General features: G+C 38.4%; 1 protein-coding gene across 3 annotated transcripts in view; it reads right to left on the bottom strand.

The window, feature by feature from the left end:
* Nucleotides 1-16,062, bottom strand: part of RABGAP1L (RAB GTPase activating protein 1 like) — a 231,670-nt gene that overhangs the window by 174,447 nt on the left and 41,161 nt on the right. For all 3 annotated transcript variants that reach the window (XM_053950357.1, XM_053950355.1, XM_053950356.1), the window contains exons 12-13: nt 7,486-7,579; nt 2,895-3,045 (exon numbers count right to left, since the gene is read on the bottom strand). In XM_053950357.1, the coding sequence (XP_053806332.1) occupies nt 2,895-3,045; nt 7,486-7,579 (245 nt within the window). The remainder of the gene's footprint in view (nt 1-2,894; nt 3,046-7,485; nt 7,580-16,062) is intronic.

Raw genomic sequence — 16,062 nt, 5'->3', positions numbered from 1 at the left:
AGAAACACTGCAGCAGGTTCCAGAGCTTTGCATACAGATGGATAAATACAGTACAAATGCACAGCCAGATTTCTTAGGTGATGGGACTGATAGCTGGCCAATCTAACACTGCACTGCTGCACAAGACTGGAACAACTAATGTGTCTATAGTATGGTCTCTAAATTTAAATGCTGAGAGTCTGCTGTCATTTAGAGTATCACAAGGCACACATTTTTGGCCTGCCAACACCACAACTCTCACTAGTGAGCACAGTTTCACCAGAAGTTAACCAGTAACACTGTAGTAAAATCAGAGTTTTTACCAGGTTTTGCTCTGTCCCCAGTAGAGCAATCATAAATCAGGTTTTCAGTACAAATAATTCCAGGTATCGAGTTCATCTTTCAAGCTGTGACAGTATCATGGCAGAGATTTTTCTACTGGTCTCCAGTGCCCTTTTTCTCATGGAGGTGCTGCAATTGCCAATTTAACCCAGGGGTGCAGGTCAGGCAGGATGAGCAGGGAAGGGCTGGAGTGCTGTGAGAGCAGGCTCAGAGGAAGGATCTATCACCATGGGCAGCATGGGACAGAACCTCAGGGACTGCTCCAGGGACTGGGCAGCAATGGGGAGCTGTTTAAACAGAGACATGTTCTGGGAGTTGTGGGGTGTTAGTAGGCAATGGTGCAAGTTCACAGATGTTTGTACCACCTCCTCCTTCTGGAATTGAGCCCACTTCACTCCCAGGACTGCAAGTGCAGAGCATCACCAGCTCTCCCCACTCCCCTAGGAATGGCTCAGGAACACACATGTTCAAAGAATATACTGCTGAGGTGGTCAAGGCACCCATAAAAAATCCAGCTTTCAGAAGAGAAACATCAAGCAGAATGACCAAAATACAAGGAGATGATGAATTTGTACAAGCATATACATAAACTGAAAGAATCAAGACGAAAATGATGGGTTCGATGGGAAGAATAAATAATTACGGAAAAAATAAAGTTTTTGTTGTTGGTCTATCAGGATGGCAGCACACAAATAATGCAGAGAAAAGAAATCAGTTCTGCTTTCTCATTTCTCATACAGGAGAAGCAAGTGAACAGTCATTAATACCCAAATAACTCTGAAGCTTAACATTATTAAGTTATTATTAGGTTATTATTGACACACATAAGGTAACACTGCAACTAAGATTTTAGTAGTATATACTACTAAAATATATATTCTACTACTCTCTGCTTAATTCACACTACTGACACACCAAAATGAAACTGAAAATTTCTGTTCACAGACATAAATATCATACAATAACTCATAAAAAAAAAAAAATCAGCTGACTTTTTTTCTGGAGCATCCCACGTGAACTTTTCCCAAAGATGGGCCCTAGCTTTGGTATGGCACAGGCTCTCTCTTGCTCATTTCTTTCTTGAGTCTTTTACTGCCAAATGATGTGATTGTCAGCAGTTTAGACAGACATACTATAGAAGTTTTGTCACTTCAGAAGGAAAATTATTCACTTTAGATAAAAACCTCTGTTTGCACAAATGCTTCCGTTCAGCAGAGGATTTAAATTTTTCATCAGTACCACTGTAATATTTTGTATTAAATACTATATGAAATATCATCTTCCAAAATACACATCACTGCAATATCTCTGTTGTGAAAAGGCCAAGTGTTACAAGGTATTTTTAAGGCACAAGGCCCCAGTATCAAGACAGACCTTGCATTTTAGAAGTTTTCCACTCCCTCCTCCACCCTGAAACAAATGTCTTTCCCACTTTTGGAAAGCAGGAGCAAATAATGGAGGTGGCTTTGATGCACCATACAGCTGACAGATGTCCTGTGAATGGTTTCTAAGGAAAATATAACACAGCTACAACATCAAAATGAAAAATTTACACTATCAAAACATTCTTCCTTCTTGGTAAAGAAAAAAGTAGCCACCAGGACAGCTCTCACTCTGGGAATGCTTCTAAACTTCACAAACATAATTATGTCAAATTAAGAGGACAAGTAGCAAAATAATATGACAAGATCAGGAAAGGAAACTTTGAGTAACAACATCTACTCCAGAATTTCTATGTGGACAGATACTCCATAAGCCAGGTAACAAATCCAGCATTTGCTCTGAGCAGCACAGAAAACGATCTCCATCCATTTCTGCCATTCAAAGTGTATTTGAGACTGCTGCTCTTCTCAGAGCTGGAACAGCCCTGCAGTGGCAGAGCCTCAGAACCCCAAAGGCTGAGATCACCTCTGACACTGCACAGAACTTGTGCTACACAACACAGAACTCCTCCCTCTTGCCTCACAGATCAAACAGCTCCACGGACTTCCTAGAATGCTCACTGACTGCACTGATGCACAGAGAATGGGAGTTGACTCCCAAAAGGATTCTCGTGTCAGCTCACCCATACAGCAAGGAGACTGGCTTCCTGCTAGGTCAAAATGTTTTTAACATTCTTTTTTAAAATAAACAACAGAAAGAAGAAATACTCAATTTTGTGCTGTATTGTTTAGGTTTGTTTGAGTTTAAGAATTGAAACCCCCTAAAATTAAGACATACATAAAACAAACTTTTGAAAAAACAAAGTGATGGATGTGAGTTTATAAAAAAACCCACAAGCAAACACCTGAACAAGCTGATGTTCTTATTATCATCACAGCAAGAGAATAGAAACTAAATGTCAAGCATTACTACAGATATAGGTCAGCAATTTCTATTGCTAATGCCATGCAGCAGGTACCCATGGCAGGAGGCAAAGTCACATAATCACAATTTCAGTTGCTTAAAACAAGTCAAACTGTTTCATTCTTCTGCCCTGCCACTGACTAAAACTGCTGCCCAGCAGAATTCGTATCATCCAAAGGAAAGAAAAGTGAACAAAAGAAGGAAAGAACAAATAATAAATCCCTTACCATTGTGATGAGTAATCTGTATTTATCCAGCATTGCCTGGTTGTCATGGCATCCTGCCAGCAGCTGCCAGATCTCTGCCCTCAGAGCTTCTGGAACACCACTCTTCACCAGAGTGGACAGCCCATTTGGTCTCACAACAAGGTTATTGTGCCTGAAACAAAGATGATCATTTACCTGTTATACTTCAACTATAGGAGCCAAATAAAGATTAAAAACATTAAAAAATCTTTAAAGTTATTCACTAAAGCAGAGTCAGCAATTGGCAACACAAACTTTTCTTCCACTGACTACAGTAGTTAGTGTTTGTCAGATGGAAAGCAAAAACTCTGCAAGGATTTACAGTAAGAACCAGTGGCAAAATGTAGTGATACCCAAATTCTCTAGGTGTGGGGAAATTAAGGAAAATTAACAATAAGCAGTTGCAGAAATTGAACTAAGTCGGCTAATGAAGAATAATTTGCATTGAAAAATATGCCATCTGGGCAGACAATTCAATTTAAATATTTGTTCAACATATACATTTTAGCTCAGGTTCAGAACAATAAATTAAAAATAATGTAAGCTGTACAGAAAAACACATTTTGGAAAACAAAAACCAATTTAAGGGTAGTATTATGAAGACTGAATTTCTAGTTCCACGCTTCATGCCAAGAGTATGTTCCAAGTGCCACAAAACAGGAACACTTGCACACATTTGTACAATCCTACTATTTCAAATAAATCTGCCTGCTGGTGTGAGCTGGTGCTTTACTATCTGGTTGTACACACATACAAGAGATGCAGGAAAAGGATCACTGCATGCACACAATATTACAGAGCTTTCAGCTGCAGATGTTGAAAAGCTCCTTTGGAGATAACAGTATTTACTGATCTAGACACAAACCCTCTTAGACACATGGCAATTTTCAGAGCAATGCAGCAGAAGACTGCCCAAACTGATTTTTGGCTCTTTCTGATGTAGGAAGTGCTGCGCTCTCCAAGTGCTTTGACCACTGTTGTGTTTCCCAGCTCTCCTGGTAGCAGAGTAGTGAGAGTGGCTGTTTGGCCAAATGCCAGCAAGACGTGATTAATTAAATAACCTGCAATTTGAGCCTGGATTTGCAGTGAATGTTTAGAGTACTCATTCTATGAAACAGGTCATTAGGACATGAACAGGTTACCACTGCTGTTTAAATTTAAAAAATACTCTAACCTATTTATTTTTCCAAATGAACTGAGAACTGAAAAGAGTGTGATTATATAACACCCTTATTCTTTTAAAAAACAATAATTATTTTTAAATGTGCAGCACAGTACAAGTAATTTCATCCTTATCTTTATCCCTCAGCTACCCAAATAAAAACTAGTTCCTTTTATATTTTTCAGTGCATTTTGCGGTCAGTCACATTACCTTAACATTCTTGTGATGGGAAGGAGCTAGAAAGAAAACCAATATTCACAGAAACATTAAAAGCACTAAACACTTAACTTAAAGGACTTGCACTGGTTTAGAGGAGACCACAGAAATGCTCCAAGGGCTGGAACCTCTCTGCTGTGGACACAGGTTGGGATAACTGGGGGTGTTCTCCCTGGACAAGAATAGGGCTGCAGGGAGACCTTATTATGGCCTTTCAGTACCTTAAAGGAGCTTATAAAAAGGAGGGAGAGACCTTTATAGGGGCAGATACAGCGGGGAATGGTTTTAAACTGACCGAGAGGCCAGGTTACATGGGTACTGGGTAGAAATTCTTCTCTGTGAGAGTGGAGAGGCCCTGGCACAGGGTGCCCAGAGAAGCTGTGGCTGCCCCGTCCCTGGAAGTGCTCAAGGCCAGGTTGGACACTTGGAGCAGCCTGGGATAGTGGAAGGCATCCCTGCCCATGGCATGGGGCTGGAATGAGATGAGCTTTGAGGTCCTTTCCAACCCAAGCTATTCAGGGATTCTATGACTACATACTCTAAACACTTACAGAATTATGGCATGCATGTCGAAGAATAAATATATAGTAAATACATCAGAAAGTTGAATCACATCTAGTTGTGGATTAGTTTGGTTATTACATGGATCTGGTCACGTGTGTCATGTGAGAAACAAGGAAGGGCTCCCCTGAGGACTGGGCAAGCTGATCAAATGAGCAGCTAAAAAGGGACATGCCCAGAGAAACATAAGAGGGAAATTTTAAGCAACACCAACGAAACTATACAAGGCAACTACTAACACCCATGCTGTAACATCATCCTGAACACAATCCCAGCTGAGAATTACACAACCAGACTTTACTGGCTCTGTCCTAGATCTATTTTATGGCAGAGGTAATACTTTAGCATTATGAGTCCATGTTGGACAGCATTACCAACTTCCACAGCCAGCTTTCCAAGTACTGGATGGCTCTTTGGAAAACAGCTTGTGTATCCATAATCCTTGCTCAGAACAACAGAAGCGAGCATAAAATAAAAGCTTTTCTTACCCTAACCTTACCCTTCATCATGTGGGGGAGTCACCATTCATGGATGCTGACATCTTTAATTTGTTACAAAATGCTGCAATTCTCCTGCACAAACTCATAAATACAATTTTAAAATAACAGAGAGCAAGGACACAGAGCAGCAGTGCACAGACTATGCTCCAACTTGACAAGCATATTTCTGATCAAAGACTGTTATTGATCACTACTACTGCTTTTAAGAAATAGTTGACCAGTCAGCTAAAGCAGCTTAGCTGGCAAGAACAACTTTAATGCTGAGCATGCAGTAAATAGTAAAATAAACAGATATAGCATCACTTTGCAATTGTTTGTTCTCTTGGTTCTTATTTCTGTTTATATACTTGAAAGAGAGTCCTGGAGCAGTGTTTCTGCTGAGTCCAATAGGTTACAGTGACATTTTAATGAAATGACAAAAAGCAATTAAAATGCAAGAAATTTTTCATCTAAGAGACAAATCAGAACACCAGTTCCCCAAGGGGAAGTGTTAATTTTTGTTTATTTACTTTTTTACAAATTTTACAGCTCTTCTACTAACATATGGTGCTGTTTTCAACAACACTACAAGATTTTATTTTGATTTATTTTTAGTTTTTAAATCCTTACCAATTCTCACCTGTAACTCTAAGTTTTGTTCTTAGAATGTAACATAACACTATTGAAGAACTCAAGTAGTTTACAGTTTTGAATTTCTCCAGAGGTAATATTGCTTGAGACGCTCCTGAATAAATGTTTGCTAGTCTTCAAACAGGCTGGGATCTCCCATTTCTCTCCCCATTTTAAGCTAATTTTAAGCTGCTTCAACTACTAAACAATTCTCTTGATTTATTTATAAATTGTTATTTGTTGATAATTTGTAAGTTGTGTTAGGATTCCAAAATAGTTTATTCCAAAACTCTTAAATGCTTTGCCTTGTCGATTAGTATACTTGAGTAACCAGAAGAAATAGTTGGATACCTGAAACTTAAGACCATGAGCTGTGGGTGTCTTTTTACTTCAGCAAGCTCATCCACAGAGGCAAGGTATTTATCAAGGACACAGGTTAAAAATAGAAGAATCAACTGACAAATTAATTTTAAAAAAGTCAAATTGAAAAGTAGCATCTTCCAGTGTTGGATTAAGGTCAGAAACTTGGGTGACAGAATAGGTAAAAACAACAGAAGGAGAAGGTTCCAGGGGCAAGGTTCAGTTAAGCTCAGTAAAACCTCCTGATGCCTCATCAAGAAACCTTTGTGTGAGATCTCCATACATATGAGGTCAGCAGTAAGAGGCTGTTTTTCCAAAGCTACAGAGTAGCCAAGTAAAGGGAGGAATTACCCAAATAAACCCATTAAAATGTTGTTCATCTCTCTTTCTGGAGTTAGGAAAAGGAAACAGCCAATTCCAGATTAAGGGCCTCTGATTATTTTTGTCTCCAGCAGCAGGAGCTCTTACTTACACAGGGAAAACCAAGTAAGTGGTTCTGGCACTTGCTCAGGTCTCTCTGAGGCAGCAAACAGACTTTTCCCTCTCTTGGCACACTGTGCACTGCTACTGAAGCACTTAATTAAACAACAGAAATAACACTGTTGAGAACATAGTCTGGGCTTACAAATACTCTTCATTTTATTCACCAACAGAAAGCACTTCAGTGAGGATTCACAGTCTCTCTATATTCCTTTTCAAGTGCTTACATATAGCACATTCACAAAAATAGAAAAAAATAGTGCTTGTAAACAAATTAAATGTACACCAGCTGGCATGCATGGCTTAGATGGGACACATGGGAGTTGCTGTGTCTGTCCTATCCTGGCACTGATTAAATTCCCGAGGATTTAACAGCTAAATGACCACAAAGTTCTGCCTGTGAAGACTCATACCTGCTGTGTGAGCACATACAAATACAATCTCAAACACCAAACAAAACCAGACTTTTGCACATGTTACAGGAAAGATTTGTCAAAAAACTCCAAGTTATCTATACCAGTCCCCCTTAAATTAAGTTTAAAAAGGACACTTCAATGTGTCTTGCATTTTAGTTTTTAAGCTGTGTAAGATGAATAATTTCAAACCTCCTGTTCAGGAGCATATAGTGTCATAAACCAAATAAAAGGTTAATAACTAAAATCTAATGTAAGAAATTAGCCATTACCATCTCCCCAGTAACTCTCCCCAGGAATACAAAATCTTCTCAGGACAATCCTTTGACACATCACCAGTGCCACTGGAGAGTTCATTATCACTCTCTGTAAAAATAAAGAAAAAACAAGAAAACAAAAGCATGCACAGGTTTACCCAAAACACAGACACTAGAGATGCATACATACAGGTCTCAGACAATTTTTTTCTCATGTATCAGTTTTAAAAGCATAAAAAGATACAAAATTTTAATGAAATCGTAAAGAATGTTTAGCAGACTTCACCAAACAAGTGTATTAATGAAGTTACCATGAAATTTAAAAGAACAGGACTAGGGAATAATTCACAGCAGTGTTACCAGAGAAAGGAGAAGCCTTCTCTGAGCCACAAAATCATTTTTTTTACTGAGGTAAGCTCATGGATGAGCAGAAAAAACCCAAGGCTGTGACATGAAAGGCCATAGTGCATGGAACAGAAAGGATTGCTTGAAATGAAAGCTCATAACTATTAAGAATTAAACACTCAGGGAGGGATATATGCCACTATATGACTAATACCCAAACCCAGAAGGGATCATGTGAGCCTGGAATAACATGCTCAAGAAACCATCCAAACCAAGTGTTCATTAGAATTCCAAGTGTCTCACGGGCCTGTGCAGTAAACCAGACAGTCTAACTCCATATGGCAAGTACCTCATGCAAATATGGTCTTGCAGGTATTTGGACTATTTCCAGTTTTGTCTGAATAAAATACTGATAAGAATTAAACAAGTGCAACTTCAACAACACCAGATGCTGAGAGGCTCCAGCTTTCAGTGTCTTTAGCAGGAAACACAAAAAGAGACACAGCCACAGCCCTCTTTATCATCATCACAGAATCCCAGAACAGTTTGCTTTGGAAGGGTCCTTAAAGCTCATCCAGTTCCAATCCCCTGGATGCCTTCCACCAGCCCAGGCTGCTCCAAACCCTGGCCACTCTGGCCTAGAACATTCCCAGGGATGGGGCAACCACAGCTTCTCTGGGAACCAGTCATCTTCAGAGGCTGCTGATGCCATGGGGTAGTTTGATGTTAGAGGGCTCCAAGGCTGCTCTTTCCCATGATCTGAACTGTCTCCAGAAATTAAAATGCAACAAAAAAAGAACCACCAAAGCTACACCTGCCCCCCAAATCCCTTCAATATTTTTCTACACAGCTCTGTCATATCTTGTTGCTGATCTAATATCCTGAATTCCCTCAGGTGCATTAAACACTTCAACTCCAGCTTTATGTTGACAACATAGTTTTCATGTAGAAGAGGATCTTCAGTACTTGTGCAATTACCCTGTTAACTCTTCATCCTTATCATTCTCACTTCAATTACAGATTTCCAATTTATATTCTTAGCAATTGTCAAATATAAGTCATTAATAAAATATCATCAGTGCTTGAATTTGACAGTGAGCTGTGAGGACAAAGACAGCATATACTGAATTTCAAGGACAGTTAACAGCAAAAATGCTGCCCTGAGAGAAGTATATCAGAAATGTGTTTCAAAATGAACACTACATTGCTGAAAGGCTTCAGCTTGGAACCTGGTTTGCACAGCTTTACAGTTCCCAACTACCAGCCTCCATTCAAATACTTCCCCATTACATTAAATGTAATTAATTAAAAATAATCCAAACAAAATAACTACCCACCTGCATCACACATCTACAAAAAACTTGCTTTTAAGGTTTCCCAATCTTTTGCACGCATTCACTAGACCTCAAGATGGAAACAAGAAGACCTAAACCCCCCAAGTTTATAATTTTAACTAAAATTTTCTATCACAGTGATAGGAACCAAAGGAATCAACTGTGTCCCGAGGGAAAAAAAAATGTATTTGAAGACTCAGCTTCCCCCTTAAAATTACCAAAAATAGTGTTAAGGCCAATTTCCTCACCTTCCACACACACATGACAATAACTAACAAAAAAAAAAAGGAACTAAATGTGTTACATTTGTTTAATTCTCTCCTCTCCTGAATTGTACAACTGTGTCAGAGGGAGCAACAATAAATGCAGTCCCTTCTACTTCCCATGGAAAGAAGAAAAAAAAATTGAGGAAACCTCTGAGATGAGCCTATTTGCCATTCAGAGACAAAAGGTACATGTTAATGATACTGGTATGTATTAAGAAACACAAGAAACCCAGCTCACATCAGGAATTTATCTCAAACCACAATTTCAGAAAGGTTTTATGCATTCAAAGTAAAGGAAGAAAATCTGGCACCAAATGCTGAAAGGAAGAGATTAGACTTTCTTTGGAGAGACTGAAGAACTCTACCACATCTGTAAAGAGTTAACATTGAAAATACACACAAACAAACCCTGCAGCCTGGAATGAAATCTGATAAAGATGACTAAAATCCCTCAGCAGACTAAAACGTTTCAAAATGCAGCTGCACTGAATCCTTCGAGCAACAAAGCACAGTAGCTCTTACTGGATCCAAACCTGAGCTTGCCAAGGAATACTGACATCAGCCTGAAGAAACAAACCCCTGGATTTCTCACTGTGCTGGTATTCCCAGCAAAATTCTTCGAAGTTCTAAAGGAGACCAGTGTTACACAGCATACACACTTCAGTGCTTCAGCCAGAAAATTCTTTCATCTGGAAGGCTTGGCAGTGTTTGAAATGTATTATTCAGTTATATGTCAGAAAATCTCAGGCCTTAATTAGGAATGCCATATGCTCTCTTTCAAAAGACGTTAATGTCAAACTTCAAAATAGAACAGGGCAAAGGGAAGAAAATAAACAGCCTTAAAATCCTCTACTTTGTTTCCATTCTAAAGAGTATTTACATATTCTAACCTCTTAAAGCATTAAGGTATAAGCTAAGAAATAAAAGATGCATAGGAGGGATATTTAACTGTAGATGTTTTTCTCTGAGTATTTCTACACGATTTTTTCCAGATTCCATAGCATCTATAAGTCAGCAGAATTTGCCAAAGCATAATTTAATCCACCCTTATTCTACTGGGAAAGCCACAGATCTCTTCTTCTAAATGTTCTGTGTAATCCTCCTTCCTCCTGTATTTACCCTGACCTCCTAGAGCCATCAACTGGGCAATAAAACTTGAACTTTGTCAGAGCAGGTGGACAGTGGAACACATCTCAAGGGAGCAAACCTTGGGGCTAAACACAAACAGGCTTTAAGACCAAGCCCAGGGAACAGAAGTCCCAAAGGTTTTATTTTGAATTGCAACATTACTCACAAAAATCACAAAAAGGTCATGCCTCATGAATCAATTCCCTGAATTTAGAGCCTTTTTAAAGCAAGCCTGAAGGATCATACTCCCACAGCAAGCATTGCTCCATATGGTATCAGCATGGAATAATACTTTGGGCTGGAAAAGACCTCTGGAGATCAGCTAGTCTGACCCACTCCAAGATCAGGTTAGATCAGGTCGCTCCAGGACCTGAGAGAGAGGTGTGCTGGGTTTGGAGCACCGAAAGGGCAGGGGTGCACAGGAATTTGGGAGGGGACACAGCTGGAACAGATGACCCCAACTGACCCAAGGGATGTTCCAGACCATGGGGCATCATGCTCAACATGTAGAGCAGGAAGGAAAAGGAGGAAGGGAACGTTGATGTGATGTCATTCATCTTCCCAAGCCACTGTTAGACATGATGAAACCCTCACAGAAAAGACTGGCAGTCTATGGATATACATAATTTTGTCAGTTAATTCCAAGGACTTTACTGCTCTTTTTGACTCAGCTCAAGCCTAATTTTTTTCTAACCTGCAATTTATGCCAGTTACTTTTTTTTTCTCCTAAACAATCTTAGCACATCTCACAGAAATCTTAGCCTTTATTGTTTCTTCTCTAGGACACTCTACTTATTCCCTCAAAGGACAAATTCTCCACACATCTGCTCATTTACCATTTTCTCCTCCAGTCTGTATTTTGAGATGTTCAAACAAAATATTGAGGGATCCAGTGTTCAAACCAGAAGAATTACACACACAGTAACTAACATAAGCAAATACCCCACAGGAAGAAACATACATAGAGGAACACAAAATCTTGGCCTCTTTCCAGTCTCTTATTTTGATAGTCCAGGGCATCAAATAGAGGTCATGCTCAGTACCTAGAGTAGCACTAACAGGTTAGGCAGAGACTAATAAAATACTATTGGAAACCAACTCAGACAGCACAGAGGCTCCTCTCTCTCACTAGCGATTAAAAGACAAAACTTTGTTTATTGGCTCTTCCATTTTTGGCTTGAGGAAATAAATTCCAGTGAAGGACTCATACCAACAAAAACTGAAGTATTTTATGTGCTTGAATTTCATTTTTCATCTTCCCAGTTTTACAGTAAAAGGGTTTTTTTTGTTTGTTTGGTTTAGGATGCTTTTTTTTTTTTTTCAGTGGGCTGTTTTTTTGCATCACATGTTGAAATTTAGCTTTAAACAATACTCCCCTAATCCATATTTTACCCCAATTATATGGCTATAGAGCAGCTTTTCTGAGTGGTTCAAGTTCTTCAGGAAATTCTATTAGCTCATCTGAAATATGACAATACCTCAGAAGTCAAACTGCTTTTTCAGTTAACAAAAACAGAAATAAGGAGGAAAACTACAGAGTTGTTTCAGAGACACTGAGCATAGAAATAAAGTGAAGTACCTCCTAAAATGCATAGAAAAGCATAAATAAAGCAGATTAAAAAATGTACAGGTGAGATTTGAGCACTGATGCGCAGGAGAAAAAAGTATATTTTATGTGTTTTAATTGAGAAGCTGTTACATGTGCAATAGAAAGAGTAGGTGGAACTGAAAAATAATATAGCTGGAGCAGTCTGAAGGAGGAGGAAATCAGGTCTTTAAGATAGATGGGAATAGAATTGGAATAATTCAAATATGAACAGTTTGATTTTTATATAAGAGAAGAACAAACCTGAAGGAGGAGCTGAAGTTGGCAGCATATTATCAGGGCACAAGACAGAGCATTACTGACATGGAACCTTTCCATACATACACGACAAAAGAGGATTGTGAGAAAGGCCACAAAAAGAGCAAATTTTGATTTATAAGGTAACAGGGAATTATAGAGCATGAGCTATAGTTCTGCCAGGGAGGATAAGTCACGAAAGTTATTCTTGTATTAAGGCAGATTTTCAGAAGTGTCCAACTTCTAGTGCATTACAAAATATTCTGATGAACACAGAAGGATTTCCAAATGCCTTCCAAATAACTGATTTATGAAATGACAATCCTTAGTATATTATTTTATTTAGCGGGAAGAGGAATAATCAAGAGAAAGAAAATAAAGATTCGACAAGAAATCTGAACAGAGACAACTTGCATTGAATTTTGCTCACAAGAACTTTCTGCTTATGTTAGTTACATAACTAACTTGAAAAATTAATTGGGCAGCTACTGAAGTACATGTAAAGTGTGCCAAAACAAAAAATAAAGATAAGAGAATTTTTCACTAAAAGCAAACCCATAATAGAAAAAAAACCAGTATTTTGATTCTCATTCCTTTTTATGAATTATATGACACACATTTTTCACTTAGAATCATTCAAGTGAAACTTAATGCTGACAAACCACAAAATTTTGATTACCTTGCAAAAGGCTGCAAATTTAATTGCTTCTTTTTGCAAAATGAAATCTGAATCCCAAAACCTATATTTGATAAACACAGAGACGGTGGCACAGCATGCAGCTGGATGCCCTCTGCCTTTCCTTCACTACACACCATAATGTACTGTTTCCACATGTTAAGGACTGTGCAAAAATCTCCCAGAATACTTCTACTTGAGAGCAGTCCTGTCCTGCTGGTTGTGCACAATGGACAGCTAAAATGACTTTTTTCTTTTTAACACAACAAATTCTGCATTTTAAACCCTATCTTACATCCTCATATATGTCTGATACGCCCTACCTTTAAAACACTTTGTTCTATGTCATATACTTTCAATACAGGCCCTGCATCACTGTCATATGAAATGAGAATTATTTTTAAATGTCCCAAAAATAAACCTTAACTGGGCATCCAAGAGATGATCCTCCCCTCATGTACTGCACATAAAATTGAGCCACCATGACATCTCTAAATTTGAGGTACAAATGCTTAAAGCTGAATAAAAGAAAGTGGAGAAGGATTACTGCTTCAGTTCAGTAGTTTTGCTCCCACACAGATGACAAAGCCAACTAAATGCTGCACAGTGGAGGTAGTTGTAAACACAAACATGTTCCACACGTACCGTGCTGTCTGATCCCTGACATCTCAGAGAACAGGCAAGGAAGTAAAATTGGAGGTGTTGTCACAACTCTAGGGCAATGCATTAGTAATTTATGAATTTGTAGATTAGAATCTACTCCCATCTTTGAGATAATCAATGAGAAAAAAGAAATAGCACTGTTAGAAACACTCAGAAGTTACGTATTGCCTGGCATTTAAGGCAGTATGCCAGGCACTTAGATTAGACAGCACTTACACTCAAAAAATACCAGAAAGCTAATGACCAATACTAAAAAAGAAAAGAATCTCACACTGAGGTTAGGGGAACTGTTGGTTGAAAACAGGCCTTTTAATAATCTTTATACAAAAGTGGCTAATTTTTTACTTATATGATATTGTGCAATTATCTAAACAGTGGCAGGTTGAGGCCACCCAAAATTGATGAGTGAAACACCTGAGAAGATCCTTCAGCAATAGGAAGTTTGAATTCCTAATAAGCCAGCAGGATTGCAAATCCTTTTTCAAACTGATTATAGACAGACAAGGAAAGACAACCACTAATGAATAAAGCATCCAAATTATTCAAAATAATTTGCAATTGCTTCCAGACAAGATGAAAACAGCAATTTATACTCATTTTGTCTCTATTTTGTACCGCAATCTGAAGAGATTTTATGGAAGTTATAAAACACCCAAAAAGCCTGAAATCCAAAAACCAGAATTCACTATGATCTCACAGAGCTGAAACCTACCTTTATTTGAAAATATCTTTTTGTATCATTCTGCAAAAATAAACCAAAGGCATCAACAGATTTCCATGGAGGATTCATGAACTGCAGGCCAGAATTAGGGAATTATGTTTTGCCTTGAACCTCACAAAGGAAGTGTGAGGAACAGATTTTATCAAAGAAAACATCCCTACCCACAGAGTGTTCCCACACACACTGCGCAGGAGTGTCGAGTGGACACCGGTGAAAAGGAGAGCTCAGGGTAAGTCACATTACTTGGGTGTGTTCCACTTCCTGGAACAGAAAAAAACCTTAAAAATCTCCAATTTTCCTTTTAATTTATAACTTTGCAATTATATTAAATACTTGTGCAACCCACAGATGTGCTTCAAATTCCAAACACTTGAAATACTCACCTTGTAACACAAAGGCCATACTTGCATGAACAAATCTAAATACAACTGTAACTATCAACTACCACCATATTAAAAATAACAAGTCCTATGCACTCAGTATTTCTATATTTATTAAGGAAAGTATCACATGACCATATTCCTCCTAGCAGCACAATAATAGCTGTAGAAGTCAACTGAGTGCATTTATTTTATGGTTTTTAGTAACACAAGTGAACTTGTAAGGTCTGAAAATAATCTATTTTGGATTATTTTATGGACAGTAGAATCCATAAAATGACATCAGGTTTGTCAGGAATATTTGCTTTTCATTGGGATGCTGTTCTTAGCAGTGTCTGTATTTTAAAACTCTTCCCATGTGGAACTGCAGAAAGGGCTCTTGTCTGGAGATACCTAGTGGCCAAATTGCCTCATGAATTTAGGATTTGTGAGATTTTAGTTCATTTTTATGGAGACAGCAAAAAGACTCCAAGACAGATTTAACTGATCTTCTTTAGGACCCACCAGCTTTACTCTGTGTTGGATTAATATAACAAAGAGTTCCTGTGAAGTACACAAAGCTATTTTTAATTTGGATTAAAATGCAGAGTTGACTATTTCAACACTAGTCATGTATTTTTTCTCACACAATCACCCTCATTTGTTCACATCATAACCCCTATTTTATCACTAAATACTCTCAGTAGTTCTATTGACTCCTAAAACATCACCTCCTCTACTCCTTTGCCTTCCTGAGTACTGAAAACAGCCTCTACCCTCCCACACCACCTGAAACACATTCTGACTTCCTCTGGCTGATCATCTCTGATCATTTAGCATTGCTCACCTCTCCCCTACTGTACACACCTTTTTGTGTGACCAGTATAACACCTGCAGAGTTTTTCGAAATTTTCAGGGTCCCTTATTCATGTCTATTTTCAGTGCCAAATCCTACCACCTCCACACTGAACTTCCATACCCCTGAAGTTCATTTTGCTATTGTCTATCTCTTTTTGTTCTTAGTGTTCAGACAGCTAACAAGAGTAGGAAGATAAAAAAAATGAAGAAACTAAAACTTTTATTTTTTTCTGTTGGCAAACAAAGTACAACTGGAAACAGTTCTGTGGTCCTGGAAGTCACCTGAGAGTGTTCCAGAAGCACCCTACTACACATGTTCAGAAGCTTCTTTTTGGAAGGCAAGTAATCTTTTACCTGAATTACCTTTTACCTGTTTCAGGGTATCTGCTAAACATTCTG

This window comes from Vidua chalybeata, chromosome 9, assembly GCF_026979565.1.
Source record: "Vidua chalybeata isolate OUT-0048 chromosome 9, bVidCha1 merged haplotype, whole genome shotgun sequence".
NCBI classification, from domain to species: domain Eukaryota; kingdom Metazoa; phylum Chordata; class Aves; order Passeriformes; family Viduidae; genus Vidua; species Vidua chalybeata.
Note: the sequence above shows the minus strand (reverse complement) of the source record. Positions and strands in the feature narration are given on the sequence as shown.